The sequence below is a fragment of the Oncorhynchus gorbuscha genome, linkage group LG11 (genome assembly GCF_021184085.1).
Source record: "Oncorhynchus gorbuscha isolate QuinsamMale2020 ecotype Even-year linkage group LG11, OgorEven_v1.0, whole genome shotgun sequence".
Classification (NCBI taxonomy): domain Eukaryota; kingdom Metazoa; phylum Chordata; class Actinopteri; order Salmoniformes; family Salmonidae; genus Oncorhynchus; species Oncorhynchus gorbuscha.
The window spans coordinates 43260270-43276258 of NC_060183.1; the positions used below are offsets into that span (position 1 = coordinate 43260270).

The 15989-nt window shown below is 41.7% G+C and overlaps 1 protein-coding gene across 1 annotated transcript in view; it reads left to right on the forward strand.

Annotated features, from left to right (window-relative positions):
- The window catches only part of LOC124048681 (potassium/sodium hyperpolarization-activated cyclic nucleotide-gated channel 1-like), a 178611-nt gene that overhangs the window by 21961 nt on the left and 140661 nt on the right, over nucleotides 1-15989 (forward strand). The window contains exon 2 of the mRNA XM_046369697.1: nucleotides 14349-14772. Coding sequence (XP_046225653.1) covers nucleotides 14349-14772 — 424 coding nt within the window. The remainder of the gene's footprint in view (nucleotides 1-14348; nucleotides 14773-15989) is intronic.

Sequence of the window (15989 nt, forward strand, 5' to 3'; positions counted from 1 at the left end):
GATTGTCAACGACGGTAACTACAGCTGAGTGTATGCGAATGGACCCCACCACGGCTTTGCGTAGTCTACAACAGTGGTTCCCAAACTTTTTATAGTCCGTACCCCCTCTAGCACCAGGGTCAGCCCACTCTCAAATGTTGCCATCATTGTAAGCCTGCCACGCACACACTTTACGCTACATTTATTAAACATAAGAATTAGTGTCACAACCCGGCTCGTGGGAAGTGACAAAGAGCTCTTATAGGACCAGAGCCAGGGCACAAATAATAATATAATAATCAATAATTTTGCTCTTTACATTGCCATCTTACACATAAAGCCTTATTTGTTCATCAAACCAAATGTGAATAACTCACCACAGGTCAATGAGAAGGGTGTGCTTGAAAGGATGCACGTAACTCTGAATTGTTGAGTTGTATTGGAGAATCTCAGTCTTAAATCATTTTCCACACACAGTCTGTGCCTGTATTTAGTTTTCATGCTAGTGAGGGCCGAGAATCCACTCTCACATAGGTACCTGGTTGCAAAGGGCATCAGTACCTTAACCATGCGATTTGCCAAGACAGGATACTCTGAGCGCAGCGCTATCCAGAAATCTGGCAGTGGCTTCTGATTAAATTAAATTTTCACAGAACAGCTTGTTGCAATTTCGATGAGGCTCTCTGGTTCAGATATCGGTAGGTGTACTGGAGCCAGGGCATAAAAGGGATAACGAATCCAGTTGTTTGTGTCGTCCATTTTGGGAAAATACCTGTATATTTGCGCAGCCAGCTCACTCAGGTGCTTCGCTATATCACATTTGACATTGTCCATAAGCTCCATTGTCCATAAGCTTGAGTTCATTTGCACACAAAAAACATACAATGATGAAAAGACTTGTGCATTGTCCTTGTTAATGTAGACAGAGAAGAGCTCCAACTTCATAATCATAGCCTTAATGTTGTCCTGCACATTGAATATAGTTGCGGAGAGTCCCTGTAATCCTAGATTCAGATCATCCCAGATAGGCCAGTGGTGTGAGAAACTCATCATCATGCAAGTGGTCAGACAAGTGAAAATAATGTCAGTAAAGAAAACTTTAAGCTCAACTTTAAGCTTGTCCCTCAATTAAAAAATTGGTGTCAATTCTTTGCCCCTTGATAACCAGTGCATTTATGTATGTTGTAAAAGCATTACATGGTCGCTGCCCATATCACTGCATAATGCAGAAAATACACGAGAGTTCAGGGGCCTTGCTTTAACCTCTCTGGGATATTCGGGACGGTAGCGTTCCACCCCGCCAACAGCCAATGAAAGTGCAGGGCGCCAAATTCAAAACAACAAAAATCTCATAATTAAAATTCCTCAAGCATACAAGTATTTTACATCATATTAAGATAACATTATCATTAATCCAGCCACAGTATCTGATTTCAAAAAGACTTTACAGCGAAAGCACCACAAACGATTATGTTAGGTCACCATCAAGTCACAGAAAAACACAGCCATTTTCCAGCTAAAGTGAGGATTCACAAAAAGCAGAAATATAGATAAAATTAATCACTAACCTTTGATGATCTTCATCAGATGACACCCATAGGACTTCATGTTACACAATACATGTATGTTTTGTTCAATAAAGTTCATATTTATATCCAAAAGTCTCATTTTATATTGGCGTGTTATGTTTAGTAGTTCCAAAACACGCAGTGATTTTGCAGAGAGCCACATGAATTTACAGAAATACTCATTATAAATGTTGATGAAAATACATGTGTTATACATGGAAATATAGATAAACTTCTCCTTAATGCAGCCGCTGTGTCTGATTTAAAAAAAAAACTTTACGGAAAAAGCATAACCTGAGTACGGCACTAAAAGCCCAAAACAGCCAAAATAAATATCCGCCACGTTGCGTAGTCAAAATTTGTCAAAAGTCGCATTAGAAATATTCACTTACCTTTGATGATCTTCATCAGAATGCACTCCCAGGAATCCCAGTTCCACAATAAATATTTGATTTGTTCGATAAAGTTAATCATTTATGTCCAAATAGCTTCTTTTGTTAGGGCATTTGGTAACAAATCCAAACGCACGTTCAGGCCCAGCCGAACGTCGGATAAAAAGTTTTAAAAGTTATATTACAGGTTGTAGAAACTTGTCAAACTAAGTATAGAATCAATCTTTAGGATGTTTTTGTCATAAATGTTCATTGATGTTCCAAATGGAGAATTACAATGTCTGTAGAAAAGCAATGGAACGAGAGCTACCTCTCATGTGAATGCGCATGACTGAGATCGAGGCTGCTGCCAGACCTCTGACTCAATCCCCTCTCATTCGGGCCCCCTTCACAGTAGAAGCCTGAAACAACGTTCTAAAGAGGGTTGACATCTAGTGCAAGCCTTAGGAAGTGCAAAATGACCCATATCCCACAGTGTATTTGATAGGGGCTGAGTTGAACACCTACAAACCTCAGATTTCTTACTTTTTGTTTGGATTCTTTTTCAGTTTTTTTGCCCCTCCATATGGTTTCTGTTATACTCACAGACATTCAAACCGTTTTAGAAACTTCAGAGTATTTTCTATCCAAATCTACGAATAATATGCATATGTTAGAAACTGGGACTGAGTAGGAGGCAGTTTTTCTGGGCATGCTTTTCATCCAAAAGTGAAAATGCTGCCCCCTATCCAAAATAAGTTAGTATATCATTCGGAGAATCATAGATGACTCCGTCTTCACTGACAAGTTTCTGCAAATTATATTTGTTGACGTTCCTGTATTGGAGATTCAGGAAGAATTTGTTCATTTGTTTCTCCATATTCCATCCAGTTTGCTTTATTTTTGTAATAGATTACATTAGATCATTCTTGAATAAGTTCCTCAAGTTATTTTTGTTTTTCCTCTAAATTATTTTGTATCTCTGTAGTATCGTTGTTATTGCTATCTACCTGTACTATTAGTAAATGGATTTCCCTTGTTAGTCTTGTCTCTTAAGCCAGAAGCAGGAAACCTTGTTTCCAGAGTTCACAATCTCATTTACAAGTCTTTGTTTTAAAAAAATACGATATTTTGGAGATGATTTTGTTTTCAAATAACCAAAAGTGAATGGTTGTAATCTGAATAAAGGGAAAAGGGCCATTCTTGAACATGGGGTGAGACAATAGGCCCTTAATAATATAGTCTGGCTTGCCATTCTAAATAAAATGTAATATTTTTTTCTCATATAATTTAAACAGGTCGCTAGGTGTAGGCAAAACCATAAGTAAATAGGTAAACTGATATGACTAAAGAGTTAATCAGGGCAATTCTTCCACAAATAGACAGGTATTTTCATCAAGGACACGTTGTTTGCAGAATCCAGAAACAGGAGGTGGAGTTCCAGAGCTCACAGGTGTGCCTGGGATGGATTGTGACTCCATCTCGTTCCTCGCCCTCTTCAAGGTGTCATTCACCGCTGACTATCTGCCAATGACGTGACATGTTTCATTTGTCACGTTCTGACCTTAGTTCATTTGTTATGTCTTTGTTTTAGTATGGTCAGGGAGTGTGTTGGGTGGGTTGTCTACATTTTTTTCTATAATTTGGTATTTCTGTGTTTGGCCTAGTATGGTTCTCAATCAGAGGCAGCTGTCAATCGTTGTCCCTGATTGAGAATCATACTTAGGTAGCCTGGTTTCACCATTGAGTTGTGGGTGTTTGTCTTCCGTGTCAGTGTCTGTTACCACACGGGACTGTTTCGTTTATTCACGTTTATTGTTTTGTTCCAGTGTTCTGTTGTGTTTGATTAAAAATTATGGACACCTACCACGCTGCGCATTGGTAATATTTTCCCTTTTAGAGACTGTAATACATGGCATCCAGGTCAGGGGAACCAATAATATACACAAAGCACTAACCCTGACTCCCGTTTTTTAAGTGTTCATAGTTCTAGGTATATATATTCCTGGCCATGTCACTTGATTACTACTGTGCCTTTTGTATCTACCTTTCCAATTACTTTTAGAGTTTGGGATGATTTACAAATGTATGCTTTTCATGTCAATTTTCGTTAGGGAAAATCTGGTCTGTCAGAATGTGTAAGAGGCTTTTATTTCATTATAATGCAAGGTTAATAATAATAATAATAATAATGGTTGGATAACAGATCAGCTCTGGGAACTCATTAACAGGTGGCTTCTGTCTTCAATATGCTTTAAATGCTTTATTATCCAAATGTTTAAAGTGTGTGTGGGCGACGGGGGGAAACAAAATGGTGCAGTTTGAGGTCATGAGGCGGACATTAAAAACATTTCTTTATTAAAGACTGTCATAAAAAATGTTGATGCATGTTTATTTTGATCCAAAGTCATGAATGAGTGAGCCACTCAGCTTTATGTACAGTAGGTGCCAAGGCTATATGACTGCGACATCAACTTGATTATTTAGCAGACATCACTTGCTGCTTATATTCAGTCAACACAGTCAACACATGTATCTTATCTTATCTTATCATGGAATATAATTTAACATTTTAATTTATCTTAGAATAGAAAACTTAGTGTAACAACAGTTTTAGTAAATAGTATGCTACAGTCCAGTTACAGCTTCTTATGACCAAGTAAAAATAAAAAATATGTACAGGAGGTGTGCGTGCAGGACAGAGGAATGTTATTTCTTACAATATTGTTCTAAATTCAATCACCTTCTTCATCCTCATCATTCAGTTCTTTGACATTCAATTTTGAAGTTGTGCACAATTATCCGTTTCTATTTGGTTTATATCTCCCATTCGTTTACAGCATTCATTCAGTTCAATGCACATTAGCGCCTTGGGACCCAAAAGGGTAATCAGTGCTCTAACTCCCCCTTGCGCTGGTCTGGAACTATGAAGCAGTGATGCAGGGTAACCTACTAAACCACAAATGACCTCAGAGTCCCGCAGCATAATCTCAAAACTTTTAATTGAGGAACCAGTTTATAATAGCAATAAGGCACCTCGGGTGTTTGTGATATATGGGCAATATACCACGGCTAAGGGCTGTGTCCTAGCACTCCTTGCCTAAGAACTTAGCCATGGTATATTGGCCATATTTCACACGTCCTCGGGCCGTATTGCTTAATTATACCTACAGTATATCCTGTTTGGTGCAGCAGCAGCACCAGCCTTAATAGGCAGACTGGCTAATGGGAGAAACTAGTTGTCGTATGCAAATTGGCCCCCGTTTGTTTGTTTGTTTATATGACTGAATTGAGTACATAGACATAACATGATCCTGCCATGATATACAGCATGAAGCCTATCTGTGGAGGGGAGGGTGCCTGTTTTCTCTGGAGTTTGTAGACCAGCTAACAGGCCATGTGGTGCAGGTTGAGTCCACATGTGAAAATGCAGCACTGGCACCTGCCTTCTGTCATGTAGTATGTTGATAGCTAGGAATAAAATCATAATTTGCTTAGATGATCTGTCTGCAGTGACATAATATAGTCCAAGTTTTAGCACTTCTGGCACAGAAATGTCCATAAATGTAGTATATTGGGCTTGATACTGACAAGGGTCTTTTCCAGTCATATTTGCCAAGTGTAACGGTTTTCTTGTGGTGAAGTAGAGGTGGACCAAAATGCAGCGTGGTGGTTATTCATGTTTAATTTATAAAGACACTATACATGAAATAACTAACAAAACAATAAATGTGTGAAAACCAAAAACAGTCCTATCTGGTGCAAACACAGAGACAGGAACAATCACCCACAAAACCCAACACCAAACAGGCTACCTAAATATGGTTCCCAATCAGAGACAATGACTAGCACCTGCCTCTGATTGAGAACCATATCAGGCCAGACTTGGAAATAGACAAACAAGACATCCAACATAGAATGCCCACTCATATCACACCCTGACCAAACAAAACATAGAAACAATACAAAGCAAACTATGGTCAGGGTGTGACAGTACACCCCCCCCCAAGGTGCGGACTCCGGCCGCAAAACCTGAACCTATTGGGGAGGGTCTGATTGGGCATCTGTCCACGGTGGCGGCTCTGGTGCTGGACGTGGCCCACACTTCACCATAGTCTTAGTCCTCCTTATTGTCTGCTTCCGTGGCCTCCTAACCACGGCGACCCTTCGAAATGACCCCACTGGACTGAGGGACAGCTCGGGACAGAGGGGCGGAAGCTCGGGACAGAGGGGCGAAAGCTCGGGACAGAGGGGCGGAAGCTCGGGACAGAGGGGCGGAAGCTCGGGACAGAGGGGCGGAAGCTCGGGACAGAGGGGCGGAAGCTCGGGATAGAGGGGCTCCGGTGCCCCTGGGCTGAGGGGCTCCGGCACCCCTGGGCTGAGGGGCTCCGGCGCCTCTTGGCTGACTGGCGGCACTGGCGGCCCTGGCTGACAAAACATAGAAACAATACAAAGCAAACTATGGTCAGGGTGTGACACCAAGTGATTTGGCCTAATTTACATTTTGAAATGCCCTAGACAGGTTCCTACTGTACGTTAGTTATGTGGTGCTTCAAACAAGCTCAATGTGAGAACATTCCACCCTTACTATGGAATGAGATTAGAGACGCGAGATGACCGTTTAGCTGAAGTGCATACACAGATATTTATAAGGGAAGGACCCAACCACTGGCTTCTGCATCATTTATTTAAACAGATCCATTACAGCCTGCAGAGTGCATCTCCAACCAGGAGGGCATCCCAAATGGCACCCTAACCTATATGGTCCACTAGAGCTGGGACAATAAACGAGATATTACTGACACCGACATTGCCATCCTCTTGCCGAAGGATTTTGCTTACGTCAGTAATTTTTTGCAATTTTTCTACACAATGTTTTGTTTCACTGTCGGCTGCTGACTCTAGCAATCTAGATAAGTGTTTTGAGTTCCCACTTCCTCAGGTGGTGAGTAGTATAACCTATAGGCCAATGTGCACAAAAATACATTTCATAATTCTGAATCCCATTTTGACAGTTTGCACATCAAAATATCAATCATTTCTTGGATATGTTAGATGAAATAGCTTACTTTTAAATCATAGGCTACCATCTCAGCTGTCTTACTTCAAAACCTCTGCCACTAATGTAAAGTAACTGTCCATTAAAGTTGCAATATGTCACTTTTGGGCAACCCGACCAAATGCACATAGAAATGTGAGATAGATCTGTTATTCTCATTGAAAGCAAGTCTAAGAAGTGGTCGATCTGTTTTAAATGTTCTTAACTTTAGTTTTTGTGTCTTTTACTTTCGGTTTTGTACACCAGCTTCAAACAGCTGAAAATCACATCGGTTTAGATGGCACAATGATTATCTAAACCATGCAAATTAAGCAAACTATTCAAATTTTTGCAAACAGGAAATGGCGGATTAATTTCTGCATATGGCACCTTTTCGTTACATTTATTGTTATCTCGCAAAATAATTACATTAATCGAGATAATATTTTATGTCCATATCGATCAGCTCTAGCACCTCCCCAAAATGATTGACCGTAATTTATCGCAGTTATCATTATCGCTAACATTTTCTAATTTGATTGTGATATGTATAGGTTGCCATTTGGGACACAACCCCAGACTAGCCTAGCATCGACATTGACGAGCTTCACCGGATAGGACAGTGTCACCCTACAGTTTTTAGCATGACATTCTTGAAAGCATCTATTTTAGTACCTTGTAATAGCATTATCAGTAGGCCTACGCCAGCAGAACATTTTGTGACTGCTTGAAGAACAGACTCCCCCAGTCCAGCCGGCTGGGCGCCCATGGATCACTTTTACTTCTCTGACAAGACAGGGGAGAGTCACATTTATACAGACACAACCAGGACCAGGTTTGTGTATAGTAGAAGCCAAAACATTTTTAAATGTTTTGAACAAAGTTAGAACAGTACCTTCCATGCATCACTCTGTTTGAAAATGTTCCTCCCCGGACACAACCCTAGGAAGAGTTTCTGCCTCTCAGGACATACCCATCCTTACAAAGACAAACAACTATGTAGGTGACTAGCTGATTCTGTTGTGCCTATAATCAGCTAGTCACCTACAGGCCATTTAAGCTTTTTTTCAAGATCTGGGTTGTCTGCCATAACATATCAATGTGAGTAACCGAGTTGAAGTATCAGTAGATAGAGAAATATCTCATAGACCTCTCAGAGAACTCGCAAAGACAGCCTGTAATATTAGTAGTGTCAGATTGTCCTTAACCCAGTCTCCCAGCCATAGGGTACTGGTCTCCCAGTGGTACTACTAGAATCTAGTCTTCCACTTCACTGTAAATTACACACAGGGGAATATATAGTCGAGTTTCTTATTAAATCCCCTCTGAAACAATATGAACAGGAAAAAGTGGGGATGGAAGAAAAATAAAATAAAAACAGATTTGTTTGATAGAAGCACTCGTTTAAGCTCCAAATTGATACTTATACCTCAATCTCCCTTCATATGTTCCTTGACACGTGTGCATTCATTTTTCTTAACTTTGCTTGACAGAATATTGGTACGGTATTGACTTCCATATCCATTCGATTACATTTTAACTCATGCCATAAAGGCTCTGTCTAGGGATGATGTGTGGGTTTATACATACAGGCATATCATATTTACACACCCACACCTGGGTCCTTTGGTGCAAACTGATGCAATCCTCTTTGTGTAAATAATAAAGCCATATTATACAGGGATTTTTTTGTGTCTCTGTGACTCAGTTGATAAGAGCATTGAACATGGTGTTTGTAATGCCAAGCATTACAAGCACCATGTTGTATTCCTGCTGGGATCATATACAGAAGAGGATGGCTGACTTTTTACATGCTCCTAACCAGCTGTGCAATTTTTTAATGTTTTTTAGGCATTGTTTGTAACTTATGTTTTAACTTATTTTGTACATCATGTTTCTGCTACCGAAAATAACTTCTGGAGATCAGAGCAGCGATTATTCACCACAAACTGGATGCTTTTTCATTTAACAAGTCCGATGAGAAGGATATACTGCTTTCCCGGAAACAGGCCAAAATCCCCATCATTTGCGTGAAGAAAAGACAGAGGAAAACAGGATTGGACTGCCTTCTGAGAATCCGTAGGTGAGCAAGTAAACTCCCACTGTCATCCGTTATACTTGCTAACATGCAATCATTGGAATTAAAATTGATGACCTACAATTACGATTATCCTACCAACGGGACATTAAAATCTGTAATATCTTATGTTTCATCGATAATATAGATCTGGTGGATTTTCCATGCACCTGCAGAACAGAGGAGCTACGTCTGGTAAGACGAGGGGTGGGGGTGTGTCTCTTTTTGTCAATAACAGCTGGTGCGCAATGTCTAATATTAAAGAAGTATCGAGGTATTGCTCGCCTGAAGTAGAGTACCTTATGATAAGCTGTAAACCACACCATCTACCAAGACGGTTCTCATATATATTCTCATATATATTATTTGTAGCGTCTATTTACCACCACAGACCGATGCTGGCACTAAGACTGCACTCAACCAACTCTATAAAGGTCAAAAGCAAACAAGAAAATTCTCATCCAGAAGTGGCACTCCTAGTGGCCAGGGACTTTAACGCAGGCAAACTTAAATCAGTTTGACCAACTTTTTACCAGCTTGTCACATGTGCAACCAGAGGAAAAAAAATCTCTAGACCACCTTTACTCCACACACAGAGGTGCATACAAAGCTCTCCCCCGCCCTGCATTTGGCAAATCTGACCATAATTCTATCCTCCTGATTCCTCCTTAAAAGCAAAAACTGAAGCAGCAGTGACTCACTCAATACAGAAGTGGTCATAGGACTTGGATGCTACGCTACAAGACTGTTTCACTAGCACAGACTGGAATATGTTCCGGTATTCATCCAATGGCATTGAGGAGTACACCACCTCAGTCATTGGTTTCATCAATAAGTCCATCGACGACGTCGTCTCCACAGTGACCGTACGTACATATCCCAACAAGAAGTCATGGATTACAGGCAACATCCACATCGAGCTAAAGGCTAAATCCCGCTATGCCCTCAGACGAACCATCAAACAAGCAAAGTGTTAATACAGGATTAAGATCGGCTCTGATGCTCGTTAAATGGCTCAGGGCTTGAAAACTATTACAGACTACAGTGGGATACTCAGATGCGAACTGCCCAGTGACACAAGCCTACCAGACGAGCTAAATGCCTTTTATGCTCGCTTCGAGGCAAGCAACACTGAAGCATGCATGAGAGCACCCGAATTTCTGGATGACTGTGTGATAACGCTCCCGGTAGCCAATATGAGCAAGACCTTTAAACAGGTAAACATTCACAAAGCCGCGGGTCTAGACAGATTACCAGGACGTGTACTCCAAGCATGCACGGACCAACTGGCAAGTGTCTTCACTGACATTTTCAACCTCTACCTGACCGAGTCCGTAATACCTACATGTTTCAAGCAGACCACCGTAGTCCTTGTGCCCAAGGAAGCAAAGGTAACCTGCCTAAACGAGTGCTTTGAAAGGCTGGTCATGGATAAACATCAACAGCATCCCAACAGATTCACAGATGATGCAATCTCAATCGCACTCCACACTGCCCTTTCCCATTTGGACAAAAATAACATTACAGTTGAAGTCGGAAGTTTACATACACCTTAGCGAACTACATTTAAACTAAGTTTTTTTACAATTCCTGACATTTAATCCGACTGCCTTAGGTCAGTTAGGATCAATACTTTGTTTTAAGAATGTGAAATGTCAGAATAATAGTAGAGAGAATCATTTATTTCAGCTTTTATTTCTTTCATCACATTCCCAGTGGGTCAGAAGTTTACATACACTCAATTAGGATTTGGTAGCATTGTCTTTAAATTGTTTAACTTGGGTCAAACGTTTCGGGTAGCCTTCCACAAGCTTCCCGCAATAAGTTTGGTGAATATTGGCCCATTCTTCCTGACAGAGATGGTATAACTGAGTCAGGTTTGTTGGCCACCTTGCTCACACACGTTTTTTCAGTTCTGCCCACAGAATTTCTATAGGATTGGGGTCAGGGCTTTGTGATGGACAGCCAATACCTTGACTTTGTTGTCCTTAAGCCATTTTTCCACAACTTTGGAAGTGTGCTTGGGGTCAATGTGCATTTGGAAGACCCATTTGAGACCAAGCTTTAACTTCCTGACTGATGTCTTGAGAAGTTGCTTCAATATATCCACATAACTTTCCTGCCTCATGAAGCCATCTATTTTGTGAAGTACATCAGTCCCTCCTGCAGCAAAGCCCCCCCCACAACATGCTGCTGCCACCCCCGTGCTTCACGGTTGGGATGGAGTTCTCCGGCTTGCAAGCCACACGATTTTTCTTCCAAACATAACGATGGTCATTATGGCCAAATAGTTATATTTTTGTTTCATCAGACCAGAGGACCTTTCTCCAAAAAGTCCGATCTTTGTCCCCATGTGCAGTTGCAAACCATAGTCTGGCGGTTTTTATGGCGGTTTTGTAGCAGTGGCTTCTTCCTTGCTGAGCGGCCTTTCAGGTTATGTCGATATAGGACTCATTTTACTGTGGATATACAATGCTCAAAAAAATCAAGGGAACACTAAAATAACACATCCTAGATCTGAATTAATGAAATATTCTTATGAAATACTTTTTTCTTTACATAGTTGAATGTGCTGACAACAAAATCACACAAAATCAAATTTATCAACTCATGGAGGTCTGGATTAGAAAGTCACACTCAAAATGAAAGTGGAAAACCACACTACAGGCTGATCCAACATTGATGTAATGTCCTGAAAACAAGTCAAAATAAGGCTCAGTAGTGTGTGTGGCCTCCACGTGCCTGTATGACCTCCCTACAATGCCTGGGCATGCTCCTGATGAGATGGCGGATGGTCTCCTGAGGGATCTCCTTCCAGACCTGGACTAAAGCATCCGCCAACTCCTAGACAGTCTGTGGTGCAACGTGGCGTTGGTGGATGGAGCGAGACATGATGCCCCAGATGTGCTCAATTGGATTCAGGTCTGGGGAACGGGCGGGCCAGTTCATAGCATCAATGCCTTCCTCTTGCAGGAACTGCTGACACACTCCAGCCACATGAAGTCGAGAATTGTCTTGCATTAGGAGGAACCCAGGGCCAACCGCACCACCATATGGTAGCACAAGGGGTCTGAGGATCTCATCTCGGTACCTAATGGCAGTCAGGCTACCTCTGGCGAGCACATGGAGGGCTCTGCGGCCCCCCAATGCCACCCCACACCATGACTGACCCACCGCCAAACCGGTCATGCTGGAGGATGTTGCAAGCAGCAGAACGTTCTCCACGGTGTCTCCAGACTGTCACGTCTGTAACATGTGCTCAGTGTGAACATGCTTTCATCTGTGAAGAGCACAGGGCGCCAGTGGCGGATTTGCCAATCTTGGTGTTCTCTGGCAAATGCCAAACGTCCGACACGGTGTTGGGCTGTAAAGCACAACCCCCACCTGTGGAAGTCGGGCCCTCATACCACCCTCATGGAGTCTGTTTCTGACCATTTGAGCAGACACATGCACATGTGTGGCCTGCTGGAGGTCATTTTTCAGGGCTCTGGCAGTGCTCCTCCTGCTCTTCCTTGCACAAAGGTGGAGGTAGCGGTCCTGCTGCTGGGTTGTTGCCCTCCTACGGCCTCCTCCACGTCTCCTGATGTACTGGCCTGTCTCCACTCTTTCTCATGCTACCACTAGAGTGAAAGCACCGCCAGCATTCAAAAGTGACCAAAACATCAGCCAGGAAGCATAGGAACTGAGAAGTGGTCTGGTCACCACCTGCAGAACCACTCCTTTATTGGGGGTGTCTTGCTAATTGCCTATAATTTCCACCTGTTGTCTATTCCATTTGCTCAACAGCATGTGCAATTTATTGTCAATCAGTGTTGCTTCCTAAGTGGACAGTTTGATTTCACAGAAGTGTGATTGACTTGGAGTTACATTGTGTTGTTTAAGTGTTCCCTTTATTTTTTTGAGCAGTGTAGATACTTTTTTTTCTTCACAAGGTCCTTTGCTGTTGTTCTGGGTTTGATTTGCACTTTTCACCCCAAAGTATGTTAATCTCTAGGCGACAGAAAGCGTCTCCTTCCTGAGTGGTACGATGGCTGCGTGGTCCTATGCTGTTTATACTTGCATACTATGGTTTGTGCAGATGAACGTGGTACCATCAGGCATTTGGAAATTGCTCCCAAGGATGAATCAGACTTGTGGAGGTCTAAATTATTTTTTTCTGAGGTCAATGATTTCTTTCCATTTTCCCATTATGTCAAGCAAAGAGGCACTGAGTTTGAAGGTAGGCCTTGAAATACATCCACAGGTACACCTCCAATTGGCTCAAATGATGTCAATTAGCCTATAAGAAGCTTCTAAAGCCATTACATAATTTTCTGGAATTTTCCAAGCTGTTTAAAGGCACAGTCAACTTAGCGTATGTAAACTTCTGACCCACTGGAATTGTGATACAGTGAATTATAAGTGAAATAATCTGTCTGTAGACAATTGTTGGAAAAATGACTTGTGTCATGCACAAAGTAGATGTCCGAACCGACTTGCCAAAAATACAGTTTGTTAACAAGAAAATTGTGGAGTGGTTGAAAAGTGAGTTTTAATGACTCCAATCTTAGTGTTTATAAATGTTATGTGTCTATTCCCAGTACATCACTGTGGCCAAGCTTCCTGCCATCCGTGATCTATAATCATAGGCGGTGTCAAAGGAAAGCCCATAAAATTGTTAGAGACTTTAGTCACCCAAGTCATAAACTGTTTTTTTCTGCTACCGTACGGCAAGCGGTACCGGGGCGCCAAGTCTTGGACCAAAAGGCTCCGTAACAGCTTCTTCCCCCAAGCCATAAGACTGCTGAACAATTAATTAAATGGCCACCAGACTATTTACATTGACCCCCCCCCTCCCTTCATTTGTTTTGTACACTGCTGGTACTCACTGTTTATTGTCTATGCATAGTCACTTCACCCTTACCTACATGTACAAATTACCTCAACTTACCTCTACCCCCGCACACAACTTTTTACTTCAGTTTATTTGGTAAATATTTTCTTAACTCTTCAAGAACTGCACTGTTGGTTAAGGGCTTGTAAGTCAGCATTTCACTGTAAGGTCTACATGCATGGCACATGTGACAAATAAAGTTTTGATTTGATTTGGTTAATGTTCTGACATGCTGTCTGTTTGTTCTAATTTTAATTCTTTGTATGTGTACTGTTCATATGTAAAGCCGTATTTTGACATGTTATGTGTCTATTCTAGATTCTGAAACCATAGTTTTTTTTTACACATTCTCTGTTTGTTGTAGGTTCTATTGGTACAATCCCCTCTATGTGTACTGTACTTAAAGCCATATTATTTGATGACCCATTTCTGTCTGTTTTAGGTTCTACTGGGACTTGGTAATGCTGGTCATGATGATGGGGAACCTGATCATCATTCCTGTAGGAATAACCTTCTTCTCGGAGCAGACCACCACCACCTGGCTAATATTCAACGTAGCATCAGACACAATCTTCCTCGTGGATCTGGTCATGAACTTCCGCACTGGAATCGTCAACGAGGAGAGCTCCGAGATCATCCTGGACCCCAAGGTCATCAAGATGAACTACCTGAAGAGCTGGTTTGTGGTCGACTTCCTCTCGTCCATACCAGTGGATTATATATTTCTAATAGTGGAAAAGGGGTTTGACTCAGAGGTGTACAAGACGGCGAGGGCGCTGAGGATCGTTAGGTTTACTAAGATTCTGTCTCTTCTGAGGCTGCTGAGACTTTCCCGACTCATCAGATACATACATCAGTGGGAAGAGGTAAGATATATGTGGTGATAGAGTGTGTGTGTGTGTGTGTGTGTGTGTGTGTGTGTGTGTGTGTGTGTGTGTGTGTGTGTGTGTGTGTGTGTGTGTGTGTGTGTGTGTGTGTGTGTGTGTGTGTGTGTGTGTGTGTGTGTGTGTGTGTGTGTGTGTGTGTGTGTGTGTGTGTGTGTGTGTGTGTGTGTGAGGCGGAATGCCACAGCTCTGACTTCTGACATTTAGGTGAATGTGAGGATGAATGCAAGTCATTCTTGGACATCGGAGTTTAGATATGGTGTAATGAAGTTTAAACAGAGGGAGGAAAGAGAAGAGAGATAGGGGGGTACAGAGAGAGAGGGGGAGATAGAGAGAGAGGAAAAGAAAGATAAGGAGAGAGGAGAAAGAGAGATAACCCTCCTATGGTGTCATTTCAGTCCTCTGTGAGTCACTCATTCCATTTACCCAGGTAGCATTGCTCTCCCTTTTATACCTTTATTTCACTGATTGATCGATTGATCAACATGAATGTGCAAAATGTTCCAAATATGTTAACTTGCCGGATATCAGATCTGATTTGATGCTCCAATAGTGAAGTTTGAAAAAGCCGGAGATTCTATGGGAATAGGCTTTGTTATGCTTTATATACAGACATTATTGCAATTCCAACCTCTCTTGCACCATGGGCAAGTATCAATGATTCCTGTGCTTACTACACAAATAGCCCAACTAGAGTCATTACATTGGATTACAAATGTAGCCTAATGTTGCGTTTAATTACTTTTGCATTGGATCCTATATTTAATGTTGTATTAGATGGAGATAAGATTTAATCAAACTACATGATTGAATATTTTGTCTGTCAAGACAAAGGCTGAGCTTGACAGAACATTCTAATATTACTTGATTCTGCAGGCTGTATTGATGATTTCATGTATAGAGTCTAATGCTCCTGTAGCTCCTGCTGCTCTGCTCTGTGTCACTCAGTTCTCCTCTGCAGTCGACATTTGCATTTTGATAAATTAGTAGATGCTCTTATCCAGAGCAGCATAGAATTGAGTGCATACATTTTCATATTTTTTTCATACAGGTCCCCCGTGGGAATCTATCCTACAACCCTGGTGTTGCAAGGGCCATGCTCTACCAACTGAGCCACACGGGACCCCTCTTCCTGTTTTCCTTGAAGCTGTTTACTCCACAATGACAGAACTATTTCCCTTCACAATGAAGAGTTGAAA